The sequence below is a fragment of the Gallus gallus genome, chromosome 1 (assembly GCF_016699485.2).
Source record: "Gallus gallus isolate bGalGal1 chromosome 1, bGalGal1.mat.broiler.GRCg7b, whole genome shotgun sequence".
Lineage (NCBI taxonomy): Eukaryota > Metazoa > Chordata > Aves > Galliformes > Phasianidae > Gallus > Gallus gallus.
This window is the reverse complement of record NC_052532.1, coordinates 134,007,712-134,030,876: the sequence shown is the minus strand read 5'-3', so window position 1 is coordinate 134,030,876 and position 23,165 is coordinate 134,007,712. Positions and strand designations below refer to the sequence as shown.

General features: G+C 37.3%; 1 protein-coding gene across 7 annotated transcripts; it reads right to left on the bottom strand.

Annotated features, from left to right (window-relative positions):
• Positions 1–1,319: 1,319 nt before the first annotated feature.
• Positions 1,320–20,612, bottom strand: IL18R1 (interleukin 18 receptor 1). 7 transcript variants are annotated; one of them, NM_001145225.3, is made up of 13 exons: positions 20,247–20,612; positions 20,042–20,173; positions 18,406–18,553; positions 17,757–17,868; positions 16,547–16,787; positions 9,967–10,138; positions 8,995–9,148; positions 8,380–8,442; positions 6,727–6,883; positions 6,434–6,567; positions 5,085–5,246; positions 3,984–4,142; positions 1,320–2,532 (listed from the first exon to the last, which is right to left on the bottom strand). In NM_001145225.3, the coding sequence occupies exons 4-13, from the start codon at positions 17,803–17,805 to the stop codon at positions 2,132–2,134; spliced, it is 1,692 nt and encodes a 563-aa protein (NP_001138697.3). In that variant the 5' UTR covers positions 17,806–17,868; positions 18,406–18,553; positions 20,042–20,173; positions 20,247–20,612; the 3' UTR covers positions 1,320–2,131. The 7 variants fall into 7 exon arrangements, with proteins under 7 accessions (NP_001138697.3, NP_001384129.1, NP_001384130.1 ...); NM_001397200.1 differs by having other exon boundaries at positions 18,406–18,477; NM_001397201.1 differs by having other exon boundaries at positions 16,547–16,716; positions 18,406–18,477.
• Between the last annotated feature and the right edge of the window lie 2,553 nt (positions 20,613–23,165).

Genomic DNA, 23,165 nt, shown 5'->3' with positions numbered 1-23,165 from the left:
AAAATAATTAGAGCAATGAACTGTAAATTGGTGTCATAAATAACAGGCTATCAAAGTACTGAACTTTTACTTCTGAATTTGATAAATAATACAAAATAAATATATTACACTGGACTGCAGTGTATCTCACTTGTTGTACTGTGGGACATAGATTAGTGGGCGTGGTGGTGATGGGTTGATGGTTGGACTAGCTGATCTTTGTGGTCTTCTCCAACCTTAATTATTCTATGATCTATCTTCATATCCATCAGTCTCCACTTTCCTCTAGCTTTTATGGTCTTTAATGACACGAGGCATGAATCTACTGTTTTCTGGATGTGATACTTAGAATACTGGACCATAATGCACAGATCAGCTGCATACTGCTTCTAGGTTTGACAAGACCAGAATAAAATAACCTTGCTCTGCACACACAATAGGCATGTGCTCCAGCATTCCAATGTTGGAGATCTCATTTTTGGGTTGACTGCAAAGTTTCAATTTAACTTCTTGTTATGTAAACATGCTACTGACAGCTTCAGTTGATCTGCAACATAACCTGCAAATCTTCCTTCTGTCCTCCAGTCCTTCAATCTGAGACTGGTGGAAGAGACAGTATTTATCCTGAAGCTTGGATACAGACTCACATATCTCCTCATTTACCCCTGCTTCGCAAGTTCTACCTCTACTCCTGTCTCTGTAAAGAATGCAGAAGGCAATGGAAGAACAGAAATGCTTACAGGAAAAAAATTATTCATGGATATGGGACTAGATGTGGTGTTTTTCTCTGCAGACTCAAATTTCAACAGATTTGGTGCAGAAATTGATGGTAGCCATACAGGGTAGAATTCATGGACAACAGTCATAAACCTTCTACATTTCCAGGCTCTTACACACTATAATACTGGTACTACATAGGATAGTCCCAGCTCTTCCCAACACTTATGTTCAGTAGACAAGAAGACTTCTTTGGCACCCTTTTTTTTCCTTCCCTACATTGTGAATGGCAGTAGTCAGGTATAGCAAGGAAAAAAATGCCAAGACTATGCTTTCACAGTCAGTACTGATGAGACAAGAATCTCAAAGACTGCTTTCTTCTAACAGCTGTCTCCTTACTGATCCCATCTGCATTCTCCTCTGGAAAATTATTTATTCCAGAAGCTTGTTCAGATTCAGCTTGGTTTATTTATTTATTTTACAGTACAAAAGAGACACTTACTGCTTGTGTAGAGCAGGTCTAACAACACTCCTGCTTATTCTTGCATATTTTTTCCTTACTACAAGTTTGATTGTTGCCACTTACTGCTGAGTAACTGCAGCAAAAACAGAAGCCGTTGTTGTACAGAGGGGGAAATAAATTTTTATTAAGTGCAAAAAATGGTACAAAAATGCTAAAGGAATCACTGAAATGATCTCTAAACAACAATCATGTCAATTCACATATTAATTGACAAAAACATCATCAAGAAAATCAACAAAGCTACAGTCTATAAAAGCCTTACTATAGCCTCATTTCTCTAGAGACTGGCAAACAGAAAGCAGATATTTTAAGCCTTGGTTAAAGTCAGCGAATTGGGACCTAAGAGCAATAAGAATTGCTGTTAATTTATGTATGCATAGCCCTATTTTCCCTTGTCTCCTTTTACCATGGCACACTACTCAGCAGTGAATACTGTCAGCCCGATTAAATCTGACTCCCCTGTCTCTGCTTTTCTCCGTTTTCACTTCTCTGCTCAGTGCCGCTCAAAGCCTGTCTGCCAGGCTCTCTAGAGTAGGAGCCATTTGGTTCTGCTTCCAAACAGGATCCTTAGAAAATATCAAAGCACAAAAACCAAAAGCACCTAAATATCAGAAATATGCATATTTAACCAATGTCGTTCTACAGGTAGGAATATGTGATACCAAAAGGTTACAATGAAGCTGTTGCGGAGTAAGAGTTCAGCTCTTTGTGCAGACTGCTGAGGAAACATCCTTCGGGATGTAATTTAGTACTGGAGTTAACATGATTCTAGCCAGTGTGATGACTCTTACATTCTTCTCAAATCTCAGACTGTTATGAACACTGTCTCACAAAAGCAATTTCAGTTTGTGTTTTCTATTTGAAGTTATTGGAGCTGGCAGCTTTCCGCCGCATCTTCCATCTCCAGAATTCCTATATAACTGTACTAAAGTCACAGTCTCCAGTCCATGGTTGAGTCCCTTCTGAGCCTAGATCTAGATTCATACAGTGTCCTTTGGTGTTTGACTTGGTAGGTTTTGCTGGCATTAGGTATCGAAGGGTCTTCCAAAATCTGGAATTCACAGGGAGAGATTTATCTTTTTTCCACTTAACAACCCTCTTTGATGGCAAAAGAGACAGTGATTCTGGCAAGAAATCGTAGTCACTTATAGGCATATATTCAATTAATATAATCTTCATTTTCCTTTCTACTAGAGCTTTATGCAGTCCACTCTCAAGTTCATATATGGCTCTGTCAGAAATGTAGTTCTGGCTCAATATAATGATTAATCTTCGGCTTTTGTCAATGAATGAATGGATATCATCAACAACAGCTGCAAATTAAAAAGAAATGTGTTATTAAATTAAATTGAAAGGGCAGGCACTGAATTAACTTTTCCTTTAACAATTGCACATGTACCAAAATATTCTCTTTGTGAAGTGATATCATGGAAACATTCTGTCCTTAAGTATAGATTAATATGCATTACAGATAATGAGTTCGTGAAAATAAGCTCTTCCATGGTCAAAGCTTAATCTCTGCAGCTAATAAAAATCTACATGCAATCTCCAGCTATCTATCTGTAATCATATGTACAGAAGGTGAAAGTAAAATTTATTCTTCATCCATAGATGCCATTAGAGTAATTCCACACAAAGTCATCAACAGCCACCTCTCTCTGATTATTCAATAAACACCAGCTCACTCCCCCTTTTGTGCCACTGAAATCCCAAATCTACTGCTGGTAATCCAAGGCTGAGAAGGCTAACATGAGATGATAGAATGAGTTCCAGCATTATCTCCACAACCGTGAGACAAGAAGGTCTACGGAGATTACAAATCCAGAAAATATGCCTCGTAGGGAAAGAGAAAGCAAACTGCAGAAGTAACCAAAAGAAGAGAAAACTGAAAGGAGAAGGAGACTGGCAAGGGTACTGCAAATAGAAAGCTCGTGTAAATAGAAGGAAGCAATCTGTTTTCTATATTCACAATAGATCACACCAGAGAAAATGAAATAAAGTACAACACCTGAAGGGAAGAATCAAGTCGAGCACATAGGAAAGCCTTTTTTATAATACTCAGAACTGATCAGGAAATTTGTGGTTTTTCTCACAGGTTTGAAAAATATGTCAGGAAAGGATACACGATTCTGCCTTGACAAGGAGGGTGACTGAGCTTACTGTTTTGAGATTTTAACATGAATCCTACTCCCCAAACAGGCCTTCAAATTAATGGAATTAATTTTTTTGCGAACATCTGTAAAAGGCTATTTGCTCATAGGTCATTTAAAGAAACAAAATGCCATGTTCTCATGCATATTTTCCTACCCATTTGTCATCTATTGGATTAAAAAAAAATGCTATCAACTGTCCAAACAAGGATACAAACATATGACTTTCCTGAGAATATGTAATACCAGAACCATCAATTTCTCTGTGCAGTAAATCTAAGTTAATTCAGAGACACCTGTCCTCAGCAAAAGCAAAAGAAAGAGCTCAACTATCATGAAACACCTTATATTCCATGTTCTCACCCTTTCTCCATGGCAGCTTTTCCATCTTTTTATGTTGACTGCATAATTAAAGGTACATAGGCATGTGAATATGAATTCATAAAACTACATAAAATCTATAAAATGTCTTTGTGCTGTCTCTGTGAGCAAACATGGCCTAGATAATATAAAAAGGTACCACGTCAGTGTAAAGAACTTTTGATAGAATTCCTTCTTATCTTTGCATCAAAATGATGTGTTCATTTAATGACAAGAATATTCAATACACTTACCGCCTCCAGGAGATACATCTCTCTCAAATATACATAACTTGTACCCAAAGTTTTCTTCTAATATCATTGGTAATATCCTCAAAGCAAATTCTCTCTCTTCTTCACTAGTAGAAACACAGTCTTTCAGGTATGATACAAAAGCATCATATTCTTTTCCATCTGGAAAGAAATCACCAATTCTTGTTGGCAATGATTAGAAATAAACTATCTGATACACCATTCTGGTTTACAAAATTATTGTCTCAGTTGCAAAGCATCTAGAAGCTTCTCTTTTTTTTTTTTTTTTTTTTTTTTTACAACACAGATTTCAGAATTTTTTATTTGATTTTGATTGCATTTAGCAAATATTTGAAAATAATATACTCTCTTTCCATTATATTTTTAAATCACATTAATTTAACCAGTTAATGTCATACTTATGATGATCAGAAAAAGGAAGGATCTTACTAGAGACTAATACAAAAAATATGTTTATAACTTGATAAGAATATTAAATAAGTTACACCACGTATTTTCACATTTAGTTTACTCTTTGTCTAATGCTACCATGTAGGTCTGTAGAATGATAAAATAAGCCAGTTTATTATTTTAACAAGTTAAGCATTATAAGAATATACCACGTCTGTTCATGTACCAGGCAGTAATTTGTAAGCATAAAACCCAATTAGGACCAATTCTAAAACTAGATTTACCACATTGATCAATCCCTAATTGAACCTTGCCACAAACAGCTATCTGGATTGATACAAAACACATAGTTTTGCATCACCAACTACGCTTTTTCCTTAGATTAACAAGTAGATAAATAACTCTTGCAGGAAATAATGACATTCACCCATTACTGAGAAATCTCCAACCACTGCAGTTTATTCAAGCGACAGTCAAGCTGATTTAGAGTCTAGACTTCTACCAACAAAGAAGCATTTTAATATGAAGCAGAAGGGCATCACTGAGGTGAAAAATTGTACTCTTTGCTCTTCCTACTCACACAATTCCTGCATTTATTTTGCCATTTCCTCAAAGATGGCAATTTTACAGAACCTATCAGAAGCTATTTTTTATCAGTGCTCTACTTCAGTGTCAGCGTTAGCCAAGTCATACCTCCAGCAGTGTCATCTCTTTGGCTTATGTTTCTGTAGAATAGAACTAAGTCTACTCTGAATATCACACAGACAACTACCACAGCCATAGCAACACATGGAAACAGTACAGCAAGGATCATTCCAGTTGTAAATACGTGCATGGACAGATCTCGGGTGTTTCCTGTAAAAGAGAAACCCAGGAAATTATGGTCTTAACAGAGAGTATTATATGATAAAATTATGATAGTAAATATCGTGACATCTTAAAATCACCAAAACTGAAATGTTGATGTGAATCCTTTCCTGCTAATATTTCAGGCACACATATATGCCATTCATCCTGAGATGGAAAAGAACTAAAGAACATAGATTACTCTAAAAACAACAGAATTAATCTTGTACGCACACATACCCTGGGCACACATAAATGAGTTTCATATGGGATCAATACTGAGATAAAACTCAAAGTACAGCATCCCAAACTGGAGAGCTATACTAGGTCAACTGCTTCTACGATGAGTTCTCTTCAGGATCTTTATTGTTTCCTTTTATTTGCTACTCCTTTCTCAGCTCATCAATAACAGCACTTAATGTCCTTTTTAATCTTTTTTTGTTGTTGTTCTGCCTCTACTTTCTTTCAAGTTTTTTTGTTTGGTTGGTTGTTTATTCTGTTATCCTCTTATTTTAAATTCCAAATATGGATTTAAATTCCAAATATGAATTAAATGTTTGTGAAGTCCTTCATGAAAGCACTGTCATGTCATGCTCACTGTAGTCTGTACTTCATTTGCTCTATTATCTGCTGCATATTTTAACATCAACTAGGCTATTTGCAAACTTAACGTTAAATATTTCCTCCAAATAAAGATTGGAAAGGTCTGAGATGGAAAAAAAGATGGGAATGCCCATTTTCCAGGAATCTCCCAGCTGTTTAAACAATAAATGTATAGTACTACTATAAGGTAGAGGTCAGCTTTCCAATGCTAGAGAGATAGAGTCCCTGACAAGAGAGATATCTTCGACCAGAATGCTTGAGGCATTAGTGGGAATATTAAAGACTGCCCTTTCTAACAAACTACTACAAATGGATTTGTCAGCCAGAGCTCAGATCAGCCTCCCCAAGATATATCCATGGCAGCAGTGGTTTATCCAGGAAGCCTCAGACAGCTGCTGCAATTCCCATTGCCCCAGCTCAGTGCAGAAGGAACCACCTGGAGTTATGTTAAACCCAGCATCAGAGGGGCCAAGGCCTTCACAAGCATGCATCTGGACTGATATTCTGAAATCAGTGCTGTGCCACCATTGTCAAGAAGGCTGGCATGAATAATAATTAAAAATGAGAAGCATGATTCATAGGTTATACTGTACCTTTTTTCAGTTTCACTACTTTTATGTGCGTTATTTCATCAGCTTGCAATTTGCAGGTGAAATTGTGATGTAAGTCCTCCTCTCTTACTTTTTTAATCCGTAGAAGCCTTGTGATATAAAACTTGTTTCCCAAACTGCAATAAGGAATGATGTTAGCAACACTATCTGCACAGAAATCTACAATAAGTTGAGAAACAGATTTTGAGGAAAAGGTTGTAGAAGAACCGCAGGCATTTTAATCAATTTGCAGTCCATGACATATGACAGAAGATCAGTATTTTCTGGAAACCTACTGTGATTTTTTTAAATCTTCTTCACATATTGGAGGGTCAGCCTCAGGAATACCTGAACATTTTTTTGGAAATGTATCATTAAACCACCAGTAGAGGCTGGCATCTTCTTGTATATAATAACCCAAGAAACCTGTGCAGTTGAGTGTCTCTTCTTTACCTAAACAAAGTGTAACATAAGAAGATCTAATCAAAATCAGTATTCACGTTTACAGTGCAGCAAAATACAAACTTTACAGGTCAGATATCCAAGGTGCTGTCCTCCTTTCTGAACTTAGTAGCCCTAGCACAAAGTTTTACACATGTTCTATCTGCACAAGAGGTGCTTTGGCAGCCATGTACAAAAAGCACTGTTGCACTCCATTGAAGAGTGAGGATCTTACGTCAGATTAACTCTGTCACAGGCAGAAAAGTTTAAATAGGTCAAAGACTTCAGTGAACTAAACTGTGTGCTGCAGGAAGAGAAAAGAAGAGGACAACTCACCAATGACTCAGGGCCCGGTAAGGGGAATTAAACCAGCTGATGGGGATAACTAAACTGTATGCAACAACACAAATAAACAACAAAGCCTCCTATGGCTTGTGCTGACCTCTTATAGAAGAAACTGTCTTCTCTTCCAGTGGAACAGCTCAAAAATCTCTAAAGAAAGTCTAACTGAAAATATGCCAGCTTTAGATTTAGACTATATGAATACAAATCACAGTTGCACAGTCTGAAACATAGACTTAAAAGTTTATTATCAACTACTTTGCAACTCGAGCCTTACTGTGCATAACTGCTATTTTCAGGGAAATATTATAGAACACTGTCTAAACAAGACAAGTTTGAAAGTCCATGGACCAAATTCATCAAAAACCATGCCATCATTCTGAAGGTAAACTAACATCTGGTGCCTTGGCTGAGCAAATGGGATTCACATATGAGCAACAGAGGTGTTAAATAAGAATTTCCAAACTGGTGCAAGGGAAGACTGGGTAATGGAATGGGAGAAGCCCTCAGACACAGGACAGGAAAAAGACAGGCAAATTTATATTCTTGAGAATTATATACAGTCTCAATAGGAAAATCTTGGACCGTTTCCAATACTGTATGAATTCTACAGACCACATTATCTAATCCCCAGCTAGGAACATAGTAAAGGACTAGGCTTTTAACAGTACAAATTCTTTGCAGCAGTAAGAGATCTGCATTCTTTTATTGCCAGGACTGTCATCCCTCAAATTTCACCCTGCACTGCAGAATAACATCTTTCACTGTAGCAGATATGAAAGGGATTAATTATTGTTGCTCACTGAAAAAAAACAAACAAACAAACAAACAAAAAAAACCCAGACATATTTCACACATTGTTCTGTGTTGTTTGCTGTCTAAAAGTAAAGCCTTGGAGGGCTGGTTTATCATTACCGCCTCTTTCTCTTGCTGTCATAGCAACAACCTCCTCTTCCGCCTCTGCAAGGGTGAATTTAGTGTATTTGTAGATAGGTCATGGAATCCACTAGTGAAAACATAACCATTTGTGAAGATGTATTAGACCCAGCAGGGTACACAGACAACTATTTCAGTTAAACTTAGCCAGACCATCAGCCAGAAAGAGATCAAGACTAAAACATGTATACGAAGTAGCTACCATAAAAATACTCATATTAATTTGATACCTATTTCTGTTTGAATTTCTTCATTCCGTCCAACTATCTCCAAAGTTACAGTCTCCGGTGCATCTAAAAAATATATATATGTTTTGCTATTGAAGTGACAGCTTTCTTACATTCTACCACAGTAAAAAATGACACATTTCTGAAGCTAATCACATAGATTCCATTTAATTCAAAGAGAAATATCTTGACCCATTATTATCGAACAGTTAAAAAGCAGTATTTGCTCATGAATTTTCTGCATTTCAATATATATAGAGAAGATAGTTTACAATGGTTGGAAGGCCTCTTTCCCCAAAATCTGTAGGTTTGTATGACTTAGAGCTAGTTAAAAAAAAAAAAAAAAAAGAAAGAAAGAAAGAAAAAAGAAAAGAAAGCCACCTAAAACTGCAGGGAAAACTTACTAAATTTTCCAAACTTGGTAATACGTGAATTTCTGCTTTTTTATTTTTGAATTACTGCAAGATAGATCAGATTGCCAGATCTAATCGCAGCGAAATACTTATCAAGTAAGAATTGTAAGATGATGAATGACATTCAAACACAAACAGATTTAGTAGGGAATATTTTCCACAATGAGGTGAACAGAAAACATGCTTCAGTTTCAGGTTTTCTTACCTTCTTCTACTACCAGCCTGATTGTATTGGTGCTGTGGTATATCTTTCCTTCACGGCTGATGGAAATTTTGCAGGTATATATACCAGAGTGCTGAACTGATAAGGTTTTAAAATCCAGTTCCCTTCCCCTTTCATTTTCATATCTCTTACAGTCCTGCATCAATAAAGCAAGAAAATATTATACTGTATGAAACTTATATTCAAAACCTTAAAAAAGACAAAAACTATCTTCAGAATGAAGCATCATTCTTTTACTATCTCAACAGCATTTGCCTGATCCAAAGGAGGTGGAACTCTAGTTTCCAATTAGAGCCATTTAAAGGCAACACCTGAACATCCAACCCATTAGAAGTTTAGAGCACTGCCTGAATTACCTTACGTTACGAATGGCCAAAGTGGTGAGCAGGGTTAGGGTGGATGAAACCTAGTCAGGGTGCTAAATCTAATGGCTGATTATACCAATGCTCAACAGTTACACATGCTTCATCTGTTGTCTATGCACCAGCAAAACTGCTCCAAAGATCAGACTTGTCTAATGTGAACAGAAATAGGTCTGTTACACATTCTGTAGAACATGTTCAAAAACAGTAAAATTTTACAGTTTCTCAATAACTTTACAAGCACATGTCAACTGTTAAACAAATACCTTGGCAATTCATTTAGTGTCAGAATGACACCTATACTGGCAAAGCAGACAAACAGGCTAACAGACATGCACATCAGATCTCCTACCATTCTAAACTACCAGTAATTTCTGATTACAGGTATTTTTTCTAACAAACTTGAAAGCAGAGAGAAACTTTATTCTGTGTATCTCTCTAAACGCTTTTTTTTTTCACAATAATTTGAAAAATTAAAGCATTATCTGGTTTTTGATGGTTCTAAAAATCTCTGTAATTCACTTTTCCTGCAATTAGATGTTCTATCTATAGATGTTCTATCTATAGCCAATGCTTTGATTTTTTTTATTACCTTATACCATGTTATGCTGTCATTTTCATTGACAGACAGATCACTGCATTTCAATGAATGACCAATTCCAGCACTTTGAATTTCAGTTGTTAAATGATTCTGATTGAAACAGCTGCTTTTATTTCTTTCAAGTACATTCAAGGTCCAGTTTTGAATTGTGAGACTTCCATTGCTGTGAAAAAAAGATTTGCAAAACCAGTTTTAAGAGCTTTTTAAAGGAATGCAGCTTAGCGAGCTACATAACAAAATAAAGATAAGTCCTTTAAGCTCTAATAGGTAAAAAATACATGTACTGTGTACAGATTATTTACATTCCCTTTATTACTCTTCTATCCCAAATGTATTATTTCCCACAGTAAAAGAAGTAATCTAAACTAAATTAGCTATCATAAAGCATTTGACAATAAAATTATGTCTATGAAATGTGACAACACTGTTCTTGCTCTGGTAGATACAGTACAAGCTATACGTACCAGATCAAAAAATCAAATATCTGTGGCATCATACATAGTTACACATACAAATAAAAGAGTTTATGCATCTTGAATTCGCTATTGATCTTGCAGGTTTAATTTCCCATGCTTTGATAAGGTCTAAAGTAGTAACTGAGAAATCTATTTATTATAAAAATATTAAAAATAAAATAGGCAACTCTGGTTTTGCTCACAATGTCCCATTTTATGCATTGTTTGATACTGTGCAGATAATCACCAAAATTTTGGAAATGTTTCTAAACGCTGCAAACCTCATGAATTATTGAATCACTTACGAATTTAAGCCTGTCTACAAAAGAAGGCATTTTGGTAAGGATTAATCTCATTTTCACATAGTCTCCACTGAACAAAGCTCTACAGTTTGCTGGCCACTCCAGGCAGATAGAATAGCCAGCAACTCTCTCTTCTAAAGCAATTTCATCACATCTCACATCTATAAAAGGAAATGTAAATATGCTGCAAAAATGCCTCTTCTGAATCTCTAGAAGCTGATCATAACCATCCAGATATCTACAATATTCTACTTGCATTTTTCTCTAAAGATTATAGCTGTAAAATTCCTTGCTGGATATGTCCAAATAAATGGCTATCAATGGGAAAGAAGCTGGAGGAATGTGGGCTTAAATTTGGCAATACTAGCCTCACTTTGGCAAAGTTAGGGTCTAAGAGAAAGTAATTCTTCTACTCTAAGTTGATGAGTGAGATTTTGCAATTAATTCCTAAAGCTAAGTTCTCATTTGCATTGAATGAGGAAGATCTGACAAAGTAAAAGCATCAGTCACAGAGCACTTCCCTCTGGTGTCAGACGTGTCTTCATAAATTTGCTTGAATCTCCCTGCCTCCAAGAAAAGAAAATGGAATTGCTCTCAGGAGAACTGACACAAGCGAAGAACTGTCTCACTGAAAATAGCTGAGGTATAAAAAGATTGAAACGGAGGAACAAGCCTCAGAAGTGTACCAGCTTTCACATTGTTCTTGAATGATACACCTTCTACTGTTAGAAGAGTTCAAAGAGCTATATGATGAATTCAGCTCAAATATTTGGTGTCTTTTTTCCCTTATGAGCTTTATGCACCCTCTTCACATGGAAGAGCTTTTTCAACATACAGATTCTCCTTCCATTATTTTCATTATTCATAGATTTGGACAGTCAACTGCAACTAAGTGATCTATGTTCTCAAACAGTTAACTATGGTTTCCTAAACAGGAAAAGCCCCCTCAGGGTGTTTCCATCAGAGATGTATTCACAAAGGCTGGAGTCCTTCTCACCTATTCCTCAACATCTCATCTGCATATTTAAATCAGACCTCATCACAGTCAGCAGTGGGATCATAGACAGCACCCTTTCAGAGTGCAGTTTGCATGACCAATATTACAAGTTTGTTTTCAGACAAGATAATTTGCACCCCAGAAAGACCTCTCTCCATGACAATAAAGATATCCATGGTAAATAGCTGAAGTGTTGACATAAACATTAGTATCAATGAATTTCATCAAGTTTGTGTGCTTTTTTAGACATCATGCTGGTATGTGAATACTACTGGAAAAGAAATCATGGATCTAGTCATAATGACAGATCTCACCATGTGTAATTTTACTACATAGATTCAGCACAGGGAAGAAAAAGATCAGCAAAACTACATGCTCTCCTCAGCACTATCACTCCAGAGACTTTCTTCTGTCATCGTATTCAGCGAAATCACTACAGTAAATATGAGGATTTCATGCTGAGCAGATCAAGATTATGATTTCGGGTGCCACAATACAAAAAAAGATATAAAGCTATTAGAGAGCATCCAAAGAAGGGCTACGAAGATGGTGAAGGGTCTAGAGGGCAAGACATATGAGTGACTGAGGCCTCTCAGTGTGCTCAGCACAGAGCAGAGGAGCTGAGGGGAGGCCTCATGGCAGCTTCAACTCCTCACAGGGAGCAGAGGGGCAGCGCTGAGCTCTGCTCTGCGTGACAGCGACAGGGCCCGAGGGAACGGCATGGAGCTGTCAGGGGAGGGGCAGCTGGGGGTGAGGGAAAGGGGCTGCACCAGAGGGTGGTGGGCATGGAAAGGGCTGCACAGGGCAAAGGTCACAGCCCCAAGCTGACAGTTCAAGGAGAGTTTGGAAGGCATTCTCAGATATAGGGCTTGACTTTTGAGTGGTCCTGTGTGGGGATAGGAGTTGGACTCCGTGATCCTTGTGGATCCCTTCCAACTCCAGATATTCTATGATTCTGTGGTATTCTAGCTGATGAGCCAAATTCTGACAAGGAGCAACTCCCTGCAAGTTACAAATGCATACCTATGAGAAAATATAAATAAATTAGTAATTAGCTAATGAATTAGCAATTTCTAGTTGTCTGCAACATGCATGACTTTCAACAAGAAAAAAAACATTAAGTTGCATTGTTTAAACTGTTAGTGTCTGAGCTGTTATATTTCTATCACTTGTGATCTTTTTGTGATAGTTTCCGGGCATACAAAACAACTGGCTTAACAAACTTTCCACCTCACCCACCAAACCCACCAAGAAGGAACAAAAGCCAGTTTGACTCAGGAGAGCATACATGGAAGTGAAAGCCCTTATGGCATATAATCCAAGTTTACCATAAAGACTGCATACATACACAGTTCTAAACTATTTCAGTACAACAGTTATCTCAGTATTTCAATCCACAGAACAAAACTGACACTTCAATACAATATTATCTCCACGTGTGCATTCACACTGCTTTCAACAGCTCTAAACACCTTAACAAATAAGCAGTGTTAGGAACTTATTACATATCCGGTGTCTGTCATGAATCTTCACACACTCATTTTTTCGGGAACCCTTTATTTCAAGGTCACTAGTACAGAGCCACAAGAGGACCTGCTCTGTTGTTGGTTTCTTTGGTTTTTTTTCTCTGACACCCACAGGAAATAGGTATAAAAACCATACAAATTGGAGATCCTGCCAAAAATGTGTGACACAGATTTCTGCTTACCACTCCCACACCCAGTGCCTACAAAATCCCTTATGTTCAAAAGATGTTGCTGAAGATGGACACGCTCAGGCTTTCAGGTGATGTCCATTCATTCCTGAAATTATGTCCGTAGTCTACTGCACTAATGTGCAAACACATCAACATATACATCTTTGGCTATATACACTATGTCTCAGCAGAACAATTCTGTTGAACTAGAAAACCTCTGATTATTCTTTAAGTCAAAAATAAGTGGATAACACAATATACATACATCATTACAACATTTTCACCTCTCTCTCCTTGCACATTGTCAGTTGCAACAGAGCAGAAAATAATTAATTAGCTTGCAAAATACGTACACTGTGTTGTCATATAGTTCCTGAAAACCTGCAGTGAATTTGATTGACACTGTGGTCGATAAAACTGTCTACCTATGCAGCTAAAAAATTATTTACCATATACCTTACAAATTCTCATATCTGAATTAATTAATTAAAAATCAAACAGATAAGTGAAAACATGCTTAGCTTGTTTACTTTTAAACCAAAATTGTAGCCTGATATAAATGTTCTGAAACAAACTTCATTCTGTCAATCTTATTAAATCTTAAACCAATTCAGTAACCCACAATAATCCACAGTTTTTCCATGTCAATCAACTACTGAAAGTCCTCCTTCACTTCAAAAAACTGATTCTGCAAATGGACTTCAGCTGCTTTAACGCTTAATATGCTTTCCAATACTGCGAAACATCAGAAAAACTAATCCCAAGATACAATGAAAATCTCATTAAAAAAAAAAAAAACAGACCTTACTGTTCCAATGGCCGTCATTCTAATCCTAACAAACAAAACAAAAACAACAACAACAACAAAAAAAAAACACCTGAATATCTGTATGGGTCTAACATGAAGAAATGCTAAATAAATAAATAACTTAAAAATGGTTTCAGGGTTGTCAAAGTATCTTCTTTTAATTCAGGATTTTTTTTTTCATAAATAAAAATGCTTTCTTTCAAAACACATTTTTCAAATGTAGTATCATAATACAGTGTCCTAGAAAATGAAAAAGGGTTTCATAAAAAAAATCAAAACTCAACTGCAAATGAATACTTTGATAAAATCAAAAACTTTCTTCTGAGTTTCTGTCTTAGATACACCAGCAAATCACATTTCACAAAGGATCACTATCGTGTTTTTGAACAGATAATCATTGTAACCAACTTTATCCTAATAATTTTATTCAGGATCTTTTCCCATCACCTCCACCTCTTACATGTATTCATTTTATACAATTGATATAATGTACTGTAGGTTTACTATCATTACTCCAACTCCTTAAAGCTTTTACGGCTGTGTTATCACAGATTTCCTCTCTAATGAGCTTATTATGAAAATCTCCTTTGGTAGCACTGTGGTTCAGGTATGCTGCTCACTCCATGCCAAAATGAGCCAGAGCATGCATTTTACAGCATTATTTAGGTGCTGGCGGTAGAGCGAGCTGTTAGATTTAATAACATTTAGTACCATATTTAATGAAGTTACTGTATGGATGACTGCTCAAGGCCATTAATAAAGTAATAAAATTTTGTGGCAATTTCAGATTTGATATGAAGATTATAGGTCTACCGACAAGCCAAGTACTATCTAATCGCTATATACCACAACTGATCATTTTGCTTTTAACAGATTTTTCGCTAATTTATACATATACCTGTACTCAGTAATATGCTAAATCTGTACTACTTTGAAGAACAAAGTAGCCAGATTACCACTGTCATCATCCCTAAGGCCGATTCTCTTCAAACTGGGTTCAACACACACTAGGAAAATATTTCTCAAACTTTATCTACTAGATGGAGAAAGAACAGATTGCCATTAAAAGAAAATCTCTTAAAAACAAACAAAATATTCATGTGTATCCTTGCTCTAATTACAGACTTTTCATTTACAATATTCAGCATTTCAGATAAGGTGACTCAATAAAAAAAATAGCCACATGGAAAAATATAGCATGAAGCTTTCATCTTCTTATGTTAACTTGAACTTTAACTAAGTAACAAGTTAACAATTAAAATCTGTATTATATTATGCTATCAAATTTCTGCCTGCAATACTGCTGGAGAAATGTGGACAGCATTTCACAGTATTTGCAGCTCTATAATGAAACAGCAACCCTTATGAGCCAGGAAAGAACCTTAAAAAGATTACTTCAGCAACAGCACAAATCATTACATGCAAAACAAATTAAAATGAATGATTACTTCAATTGTAAATCATGAAGTACAGTTGTGGTGCAGGTTTGTCTTAAGAACCCCTACAACAAATCTAGTCCTTCAGTCATTCCTCATGATCTGATAAGGAATACCACAATCACTTGAGGCCCAACCTTACGTCCCCTTTTGACTTGTGATGTTCTATGGTGGTAAGAAATTAAACCCAATTATTTTATTTGTTCAGTGAACAGCTCCAGGTATGCAAGGCTTTGCACAGAAACCAGAGTTCAACTATGCTGCTGTTCCAACTATGTTTTATTCCATTTGATTTAATCACCAGGCATCACAGCACGAGCTCCACTCAACACAGTAAGAACAGGTTTGGTGTAGAGGACAAGCAAATTATAGAATCAAAGAACGGTTTGGCTTGGAAGGGACCATAAGGATGATGTATTCCCAATCACCCTGCTGTGGGCAGGGTTGCTATCCACTAGATCAGGTTGCTTAAAGCGTCATGTGACCTGGCTTAAACCACTTGCAAAGACAGGACAACCACTACTTCTCTGAGCTATCTGTTTCATTGCCTCACTATCCTTGTAGCGAAGAATTCCTAAAAATATTTCCTTTCACTTGGCAGTTGACAGGAGTGCCTATCTCTCCTTATGCTTAGGGAATTTGCCATAAAACAGCAGAAGTTCTACCTGTTTTATCCAATCTTTGAAAGTCTGTATCTGCGTACAGCTATTTGTATTTACTATTGGTCCCTCTGGGTGATTACTGAGAAACTGTGACACCACAATTAATGTAGTTCTCCACACTTCCTTTGTTTAGATACCACAAACAATACAAAGCAAGACAAACATTCATAGATAATGGCAAAGGCAGGATGCTCATCCACTTGCTCTGTACCCACCTTTGAGTGACAAAGTAATTCCCAGAGTCACCAAGTTCAACTGGCCAAAACTCCAGAAAATTCATTTGGGATACAATTCTCTGTGTTTCCTGTATTTGCTTCTGTCTTCCAGCGCTTTCTTTGTGCCAGTTTATTGTGTGTTCTTCTTTCCAAGAATGTTGTTGTTTTGACTTAGGAAAACAAAGGAAAAAATACTCCCCTTCTAGCACATCAATGGAGGCACGAAGAGGACACAGCTTCTCTTCAGAGAAAGAGGGAAAAAGGCTCAATACTCTTTCAGAAAACAGTATCAGCTTGACTTCAAAGTGATCTGCTGTGTAGCAGGTCTTTTATAAAATGACTTTTTTTTTCTTAGCAGAGTAGACTGACAGAATTTATTTGTTCCAGCAAAATCTATTTCAGTCTATCTTACTGAACCAAAACTAGAAGCCATGGAATGATAAAAAATGGACATTTCCCCAAAATTCTTTCATGTGTGTCCAAAATGGGCACAGATGGCAGAATTTGGCCTCACTATAATAAAGCAGCTGCCACAAACAGAAAATTTCTTCATATGGTTGGACTTGACAAAGATGGCTAATCCTCAGAACTGATCAACTACCATAAAAGCAGAGTCTATGAATTAAGACGTACATTTTCTTCTTAATTAATACCCAATCATTACATGATAAGATTTCTTTAAAACTTCGTATCTTTAGAAAATTTCTCTTGAAACAAGGTTCTGTGTGAAAAATCTAGTCTCAAAGTCTGCTTTTTTAATCAAATTTTCCAAATGTGCTTTTGCATGTGCAAGTCATATGAAATACAGAAAAGGAACCCTGGTCCAGCACAAATAGTCAAGAATAAATAAGCTTTCAAGCCCTATTTGTCCTAGAGATTATCTTTTTATAGCAGCTATTGAGATTACACTTCTGAATGACACAGAGTCAGGATCATTTTCCTCTTTGCTGTAGCTTTCCTTACAGCCATGCTCCTGTTCAAAAGAATCAGGTGTCTCTAGCCATCTTCATCTCTGGTGTATTTACTTCATAATTTTGTTACTATAAATGCAATTTCCAAAGTCTGGAGCTGGGATGAAACTGAACAAAATTTAGGATGTTATTCTTAAATGCAAAGTACAAAAACTTCACAGTCTGAAAAACTGTCAAGATGTCCTATATTTGGCAACTATTTTGAAGGTTCTACTGTTGAAATGAGAATTTATACTTACCTGTGGCTGTTTCAGTGATAAAAATTAACAAAAAAACCATGAGAGTCATTTCCTTGAGTTACTTTTCACTTTTTCTCCAGAAAACTGAGTTCTTCTTGGTCAGACTGAAAGCCTAAGGAAAACAGACTCAGTTCATCACAAGTGCAGTGAAACAGACCTCTTTGAGCATTGTGAGAAGTGTAAATAATGCCCATTATTGAGAAGGGCCTTTCAAATGGAAAGTTACTCATTTTTACCATAACAGGTATTTTGCTGTATCAGGTAATGTATCTAGGTTTATCCTTGGCAAGTTTTATCTCAAATTCAAAAAGCAATGGTGGGTTTCCTTCCTCCATTTTCATGATCATTAACTGTCCTTTGTATTCCTGATTAAACTGACAGTCTTCAAGAAGCATCTACACTTGGATTCCAATCCAGTGCAGTGTTTTGTGTTTTTTTTTTGTTGTTGTTGTTGTTTGTTTTGTTTTTTTTTTTTTTTTCCGACAAAGAGTATGGTATTTGCGAGACAAAACCTCACAGAAACATACCCAATATATTCCCTTATTTTCCAGGAGAATAGCACAACATTGATAGATCAGACATCCAGGTGTCTAAAACAGTGAAGTCTACAATTCTGTATCACATTTTAATCTATTGAGCAAGTACGTACCAGCTGAGAACAGTAATGTTTTCATCTGGGGGCAAACAAGGGCAGAGCCAGTCCTACGACCATGCTTCAGTTCTGCTAACAAGGCAGAAAATATAGGTGCTGAGTTCAGCCAATACAGATGTCCTTAGTCATCAATCCAGTCATCAACCTGAAGATGCATGTACAAATATGACATGTACTCAAGAGAGATTTTTCACACACAGCTATCAAAAGTAATCTCTTTGAGCATCCCATTTATTTGTCTTTTCAACCTAAAACTTTTGCAATTTGAGAAGATACAACCTTACAATAACTGTAAGAAAATGAAAGAACTATTTCACATCCCTTTTTTCAGACTGACTGGCAGACAGATCCCAGTTTAGAAGGCAGCAGAAAGTTGGGTGCTGAAACAAGCAACTTTAAGGGGCCGTGCACTCAGACCTGGTTTTGGTTCCCTTCTATACATGGCGATTCAAACTATTGCATTTTATAGGAAAAAAGAAGGATCTCTCGGTCTTGAATTTTCTTTTCATTTTCATCCTTTCACATCTAGAACAAATACAATTGTCTCAGACAGTGAAACCATGATCTACTACATTAAGATAAAACTATATATGATCAGATTTTAATTCTAAACCCCATTCTTTATTGGCACGTCACATCAGCACAAAATTGATGTTTTGATGAATGTACGGTATAGCCCTTGATTCTTGGAACAGGGATTAAAGAACGAAGTCTGATCCAAGCTACTTAGTAATAACCAGGTTTGAGATACCTGACTACAAATAACAAGTAAAATACACTGTCTTAGTCTTCATCTTACGCTGCTGTTGGACCTGATCATAGAATCATAGAATGGCCTAGGTTGAAAAGGACCACAATGATCATCTAGTTTAACCCCCCTGCTATGTGCAGGGTTGCCAACCACCAGACCAGGCTGCTCAGAGCCACATCCAGCCTGATGAGTTTGTCCAGGCTAGAAGTATATATATTTGAGCCATATGGTTGGCAGTACTCTTCAGTGAAACGCCAGGGAGGAAAGAAAATGAAATAATTTAGGTAAAATTCAACTACAATAAATATTCTTCAAGGAACAGAATAAGGTCTTTAATTTTCTGAAAGGAATGGGGAGATAACATAAGGACAGTGATTCTCTGTCTCAGAAGGAGTACAAAAGCATTCAAACGGCAAAACAGCAGAGGATGAGAGATTCAAAGACAAAAGTTAAAAACAAACAAACAAACAAACAAACAACAAAAACAACACAAAGTTGTCTGTAAGGTGTCTAAAGGGGCAGCAGCTTCAAGCATGTGTTTCAGATTTCCCACATGCTTAAAGCTATAGCTGGACTTCCAATTATAAAAACAGTTCTTAGAATCACTGTGCCATTTTTAATACAATAAAATCTTAAAGCAAACTTGAGTATTTCAAATTCTGCAAACTGATTTAACTGTGTTATAAAGTACACAGGCTGATACACTGAGATGTTTTGGTCATGTAAATATCATTTTGATACATACTTTTGGAAACCAGAATTCATACCTAAAGGACTGTGACATTCTTTACAACAAAGCAAAACAACAACAACAAAACAGATCCTTCTGAACCTCAGACTGTTTGAACAGACATTTGGAGGTCCAGTGAGGAAGCCACTAACCTTATCTCTTTCAGGAAGGCTTTCTGGGGAATGTCAGTCTCTTTTAGGCACGTGCCACAATTCACATAGGATTCATGAAGAGAAAGGATCTAGCAAGCAGTTACCCAAACCTTGACAGGTCTAAACACCATACTGTCAAGAAAACAAGATATTGGTTAAAACAAAAACCCACCTAAATTTCCAAACAAGGTAAGCGTTTACTCACGGCGCAGGTTGACAGTGGATGCAGAGGTAACCTTCCAAACGGCAGGCAATTACAGGCTGCACTTACAAACCTTCTGAATTCAGTACTGAAACACAGTGATCTCACAGTGAGTCAATATGAAAACAGCCCAGAATGAGAAACCTCCCAAAAAAGCAAGAGTGGAATTATCACTTTTTTTCTTTTTTTCTTCTTCTTTTTTTTTTTTTTTAACTGTTGAGCACAGGGAGGAGAATGGAAAAGGCAGAAGTGAGATTTTCACTTTTACTTTTATCGCTCGGAGAAGAAACAGCAATTTCTGAACATGAATTCTTCTAAAGGAAACATTTGAGAGACGCACCCTACCCGACAAGGAGCCTGCGCAGCACCGCCCCTCCCTACGTGGGGCAGCGGAGCCCTGCACGGGCGGGGCACCTCCCGGTTGGATTGGAAGGCAGCGGCCTGGGCAGGGGCTGTGGGTTGTGGACTGGGATTACCTGTCTTGGGGAGTGCTCCCGGCTACCAGCTGCTGCAAGTTGAGACCTGGCTGTGGGCCCTGCCTGCAACTGGGGAGAGATGGGCTGTGTCAGGAGAGAGGGGATTCCCTCTCACAGCCTTCACAGGAGGGGGGTGCGCAAGGTGACGGCTTGGTTGTTTTGGATGGAAACACCTCTTCCTCTGTTCTTCTCCTGAAGGCTTGTGGCGGGACTCTGTTCTGAGAAGTGTGATGAAAGTAGGATGGAGCTTCAGGAGTGTGCATATTAGGCTAAAGATAGCAGCTTCTATCTCTGCTACAACTTCCGTCCCTCCTCGGTGTCCCTTTGAGGATGAGAGTGTGCAAAGAGATAAACAATAAAGCTGATTCACTGCAAAGAGATATCAAAAACCACAAAGTCTGACAAATTACAATCTGCAGGAAAAGGCAAAATGTGCTCCTGTGCAAGATTCTCCTGATTTCAGAGCTGTTCATTCTGTCCTGATGTCCCCTTTGGGGGTGGAATGACGCGAGGTTTCAAGACACAAAACATCTCACAGTTCCATTCCTCTGAAAGGAGCATTCCACCCCTAAGCAAGCAATGCTAACAGCTGACTGGTTTTAGGCCACGTGCTCACCTGTTGGAGCTATGGTTCCATCGAGGATTTCTGAGAGCCAGGTTTCCTGTTTAAGGGCTATTCCTGCACAATGAGTATCTGCCAGTGTTTGCTTCACACCAATAGGTTGTCTGATAGATACTGAGGGATGACTCCATCTAGTTCTAAATGAAGTCATTTTGATAACAGCAGAAATGAATTCATACAGTTGGGATTTCCTTTGTTTCTCGTATTACGCTGTTCAGAAACCTGTCTGGTGACAGCCACCCAATTTTTATTTTTATTTCTTTTCCCAGTAATGACAGGAGATGTCACTGTGAAAGTGAAAGGGACACATTACACTAAACAGGGAGGAATTCCACAGAGCTGGCATTTTGCAGATTATGCTGCTGAGGTGAAGCTGAGAAACCCTGGAGAGTTTTACTGTCTCACCTCATTTGTTTTCCTCATCAGAGATTAAGACAATATATATATATAAATATATATATATAAACACAATCAGACTGTTAGACAATGTAAATCAGAACTTTAGGAAAGTCAGCTGAGAATCTGACCCACTGTAACTACTTTTAAGTGTGTACACAATATTTCACAGTGTTTATTGTTCTTAAGGCTCAGTGCTTGATTTTAAAACTTAAAAGAAAGTATATACTGTAACAATTTTACATTTTACAGCATATACTGAGAATGATTTTACACAAGACTGAAAGCAATTTAGCAGACAAGAAACTGGCGAAGTTAAATGTCATCAGCTATTTACTTTGACAGGATAAGACTTAATAGTGACAGTTCAGACACTTCTGTTTTATTCACTTTTTACAACAATATTTTCCATGGGTTGTTCTCATATTCATTTGCCTTTGAAATACTCTGAAGTTTCTGAACCTTCACTGCACTGTGGAAAGCTGTGCATTCCTGCTAATGTCGCAGCTAGATTTTTGTGTTTTGTGAATGTACACAGAATCAAGTTTACAGTTTTTCAATACAGTTTTTAATGGAGAAGTAATAGGCTTGTGATAACGAAGTAACTCAGCTGTGAAAATAACTACAGCTCAGTGTGGCATGGTGAAAATGCCATGATGAAAATGGAAGTTCACACTGATATTGAAAACAGATTTTTCTGTGAAGCTCCACCAACGAGTCAGCCCTAGCTGATTACCCTTTTCCATCCACCACACGTTACGGAGGTGCTAACTGAAACTGTGAAACCGATTCTTTGATTAAGAGCAACACATCTAGCTCTTGTAACCACAGACTAAGATTGTTCTTTCGTCTAACTGGTAGCATTTTTAAGTTTACTTCTGCCATCTCTGCACATGAGTTACATTAATTCTTAGCTGAGTATTAAGTTATATTCCAGCATTTATTTTATCATTACCTATGCCTGATGTCAAAAATCAGGCTCACAACTGATAATGTGTCTGCAGGAGCATTGTAATTGCTTCAGAAGTTTTAGAATATGCAGGCTGCATGTTTTCTGAACTTCCACATCTTGTACAGACAGCATTTGACCATCAGTGAAAACTTTTTCCTAATTTCTAATAGAAATTTCCCACGTTCTAAGTTATCACTTGCTTTTTCTTATCCCATTCCTATGGTCCTTTGAGAAGATCTGGCTCCATCCATTATCTCTACCTTTCATACAGATTCCTGTAAACAGAAATATGAGATCTTGTCCTCTTCCTCAATATCCTGTGCTCTTGGTGGTGTTTCTCTGCACTCGCTCCAGTATGTCAGCAGTTGTCCTTCTTTGTCACGAAGCACACTACTGACTCAAGGTCACCTCAGTGTCCACCAAGACCTACAGTCTTTATAGCAAAGCTGCTTTGTACCAAGTTGATCCCTAGGGTG

Bases quoted from the DNA above. Each gene is read 5' to 3' on its own strand.
- IL18R1 (NM_001145225.3), bottom strand. From the start codon at position 17,805: ATGACTCTCATGGTTTTTTTGTTAATTTTTATCACTGAAACAGCCACA. The intron at 8,443-8,994 runs GTAAGAAAACCT...TATATTTTTTAG, and splicing joins CAGGCTGGTAGTAGAAGAAG to ATGCACCGGAGACTGTAACT. The intron at 2,533-3,983 runs GTAAGTGTATTG...TTTAATTTGCAG, and splicing joins AGATGTATCTCCTGGAGGCG to CTGTTGTTGATGATATCCAT.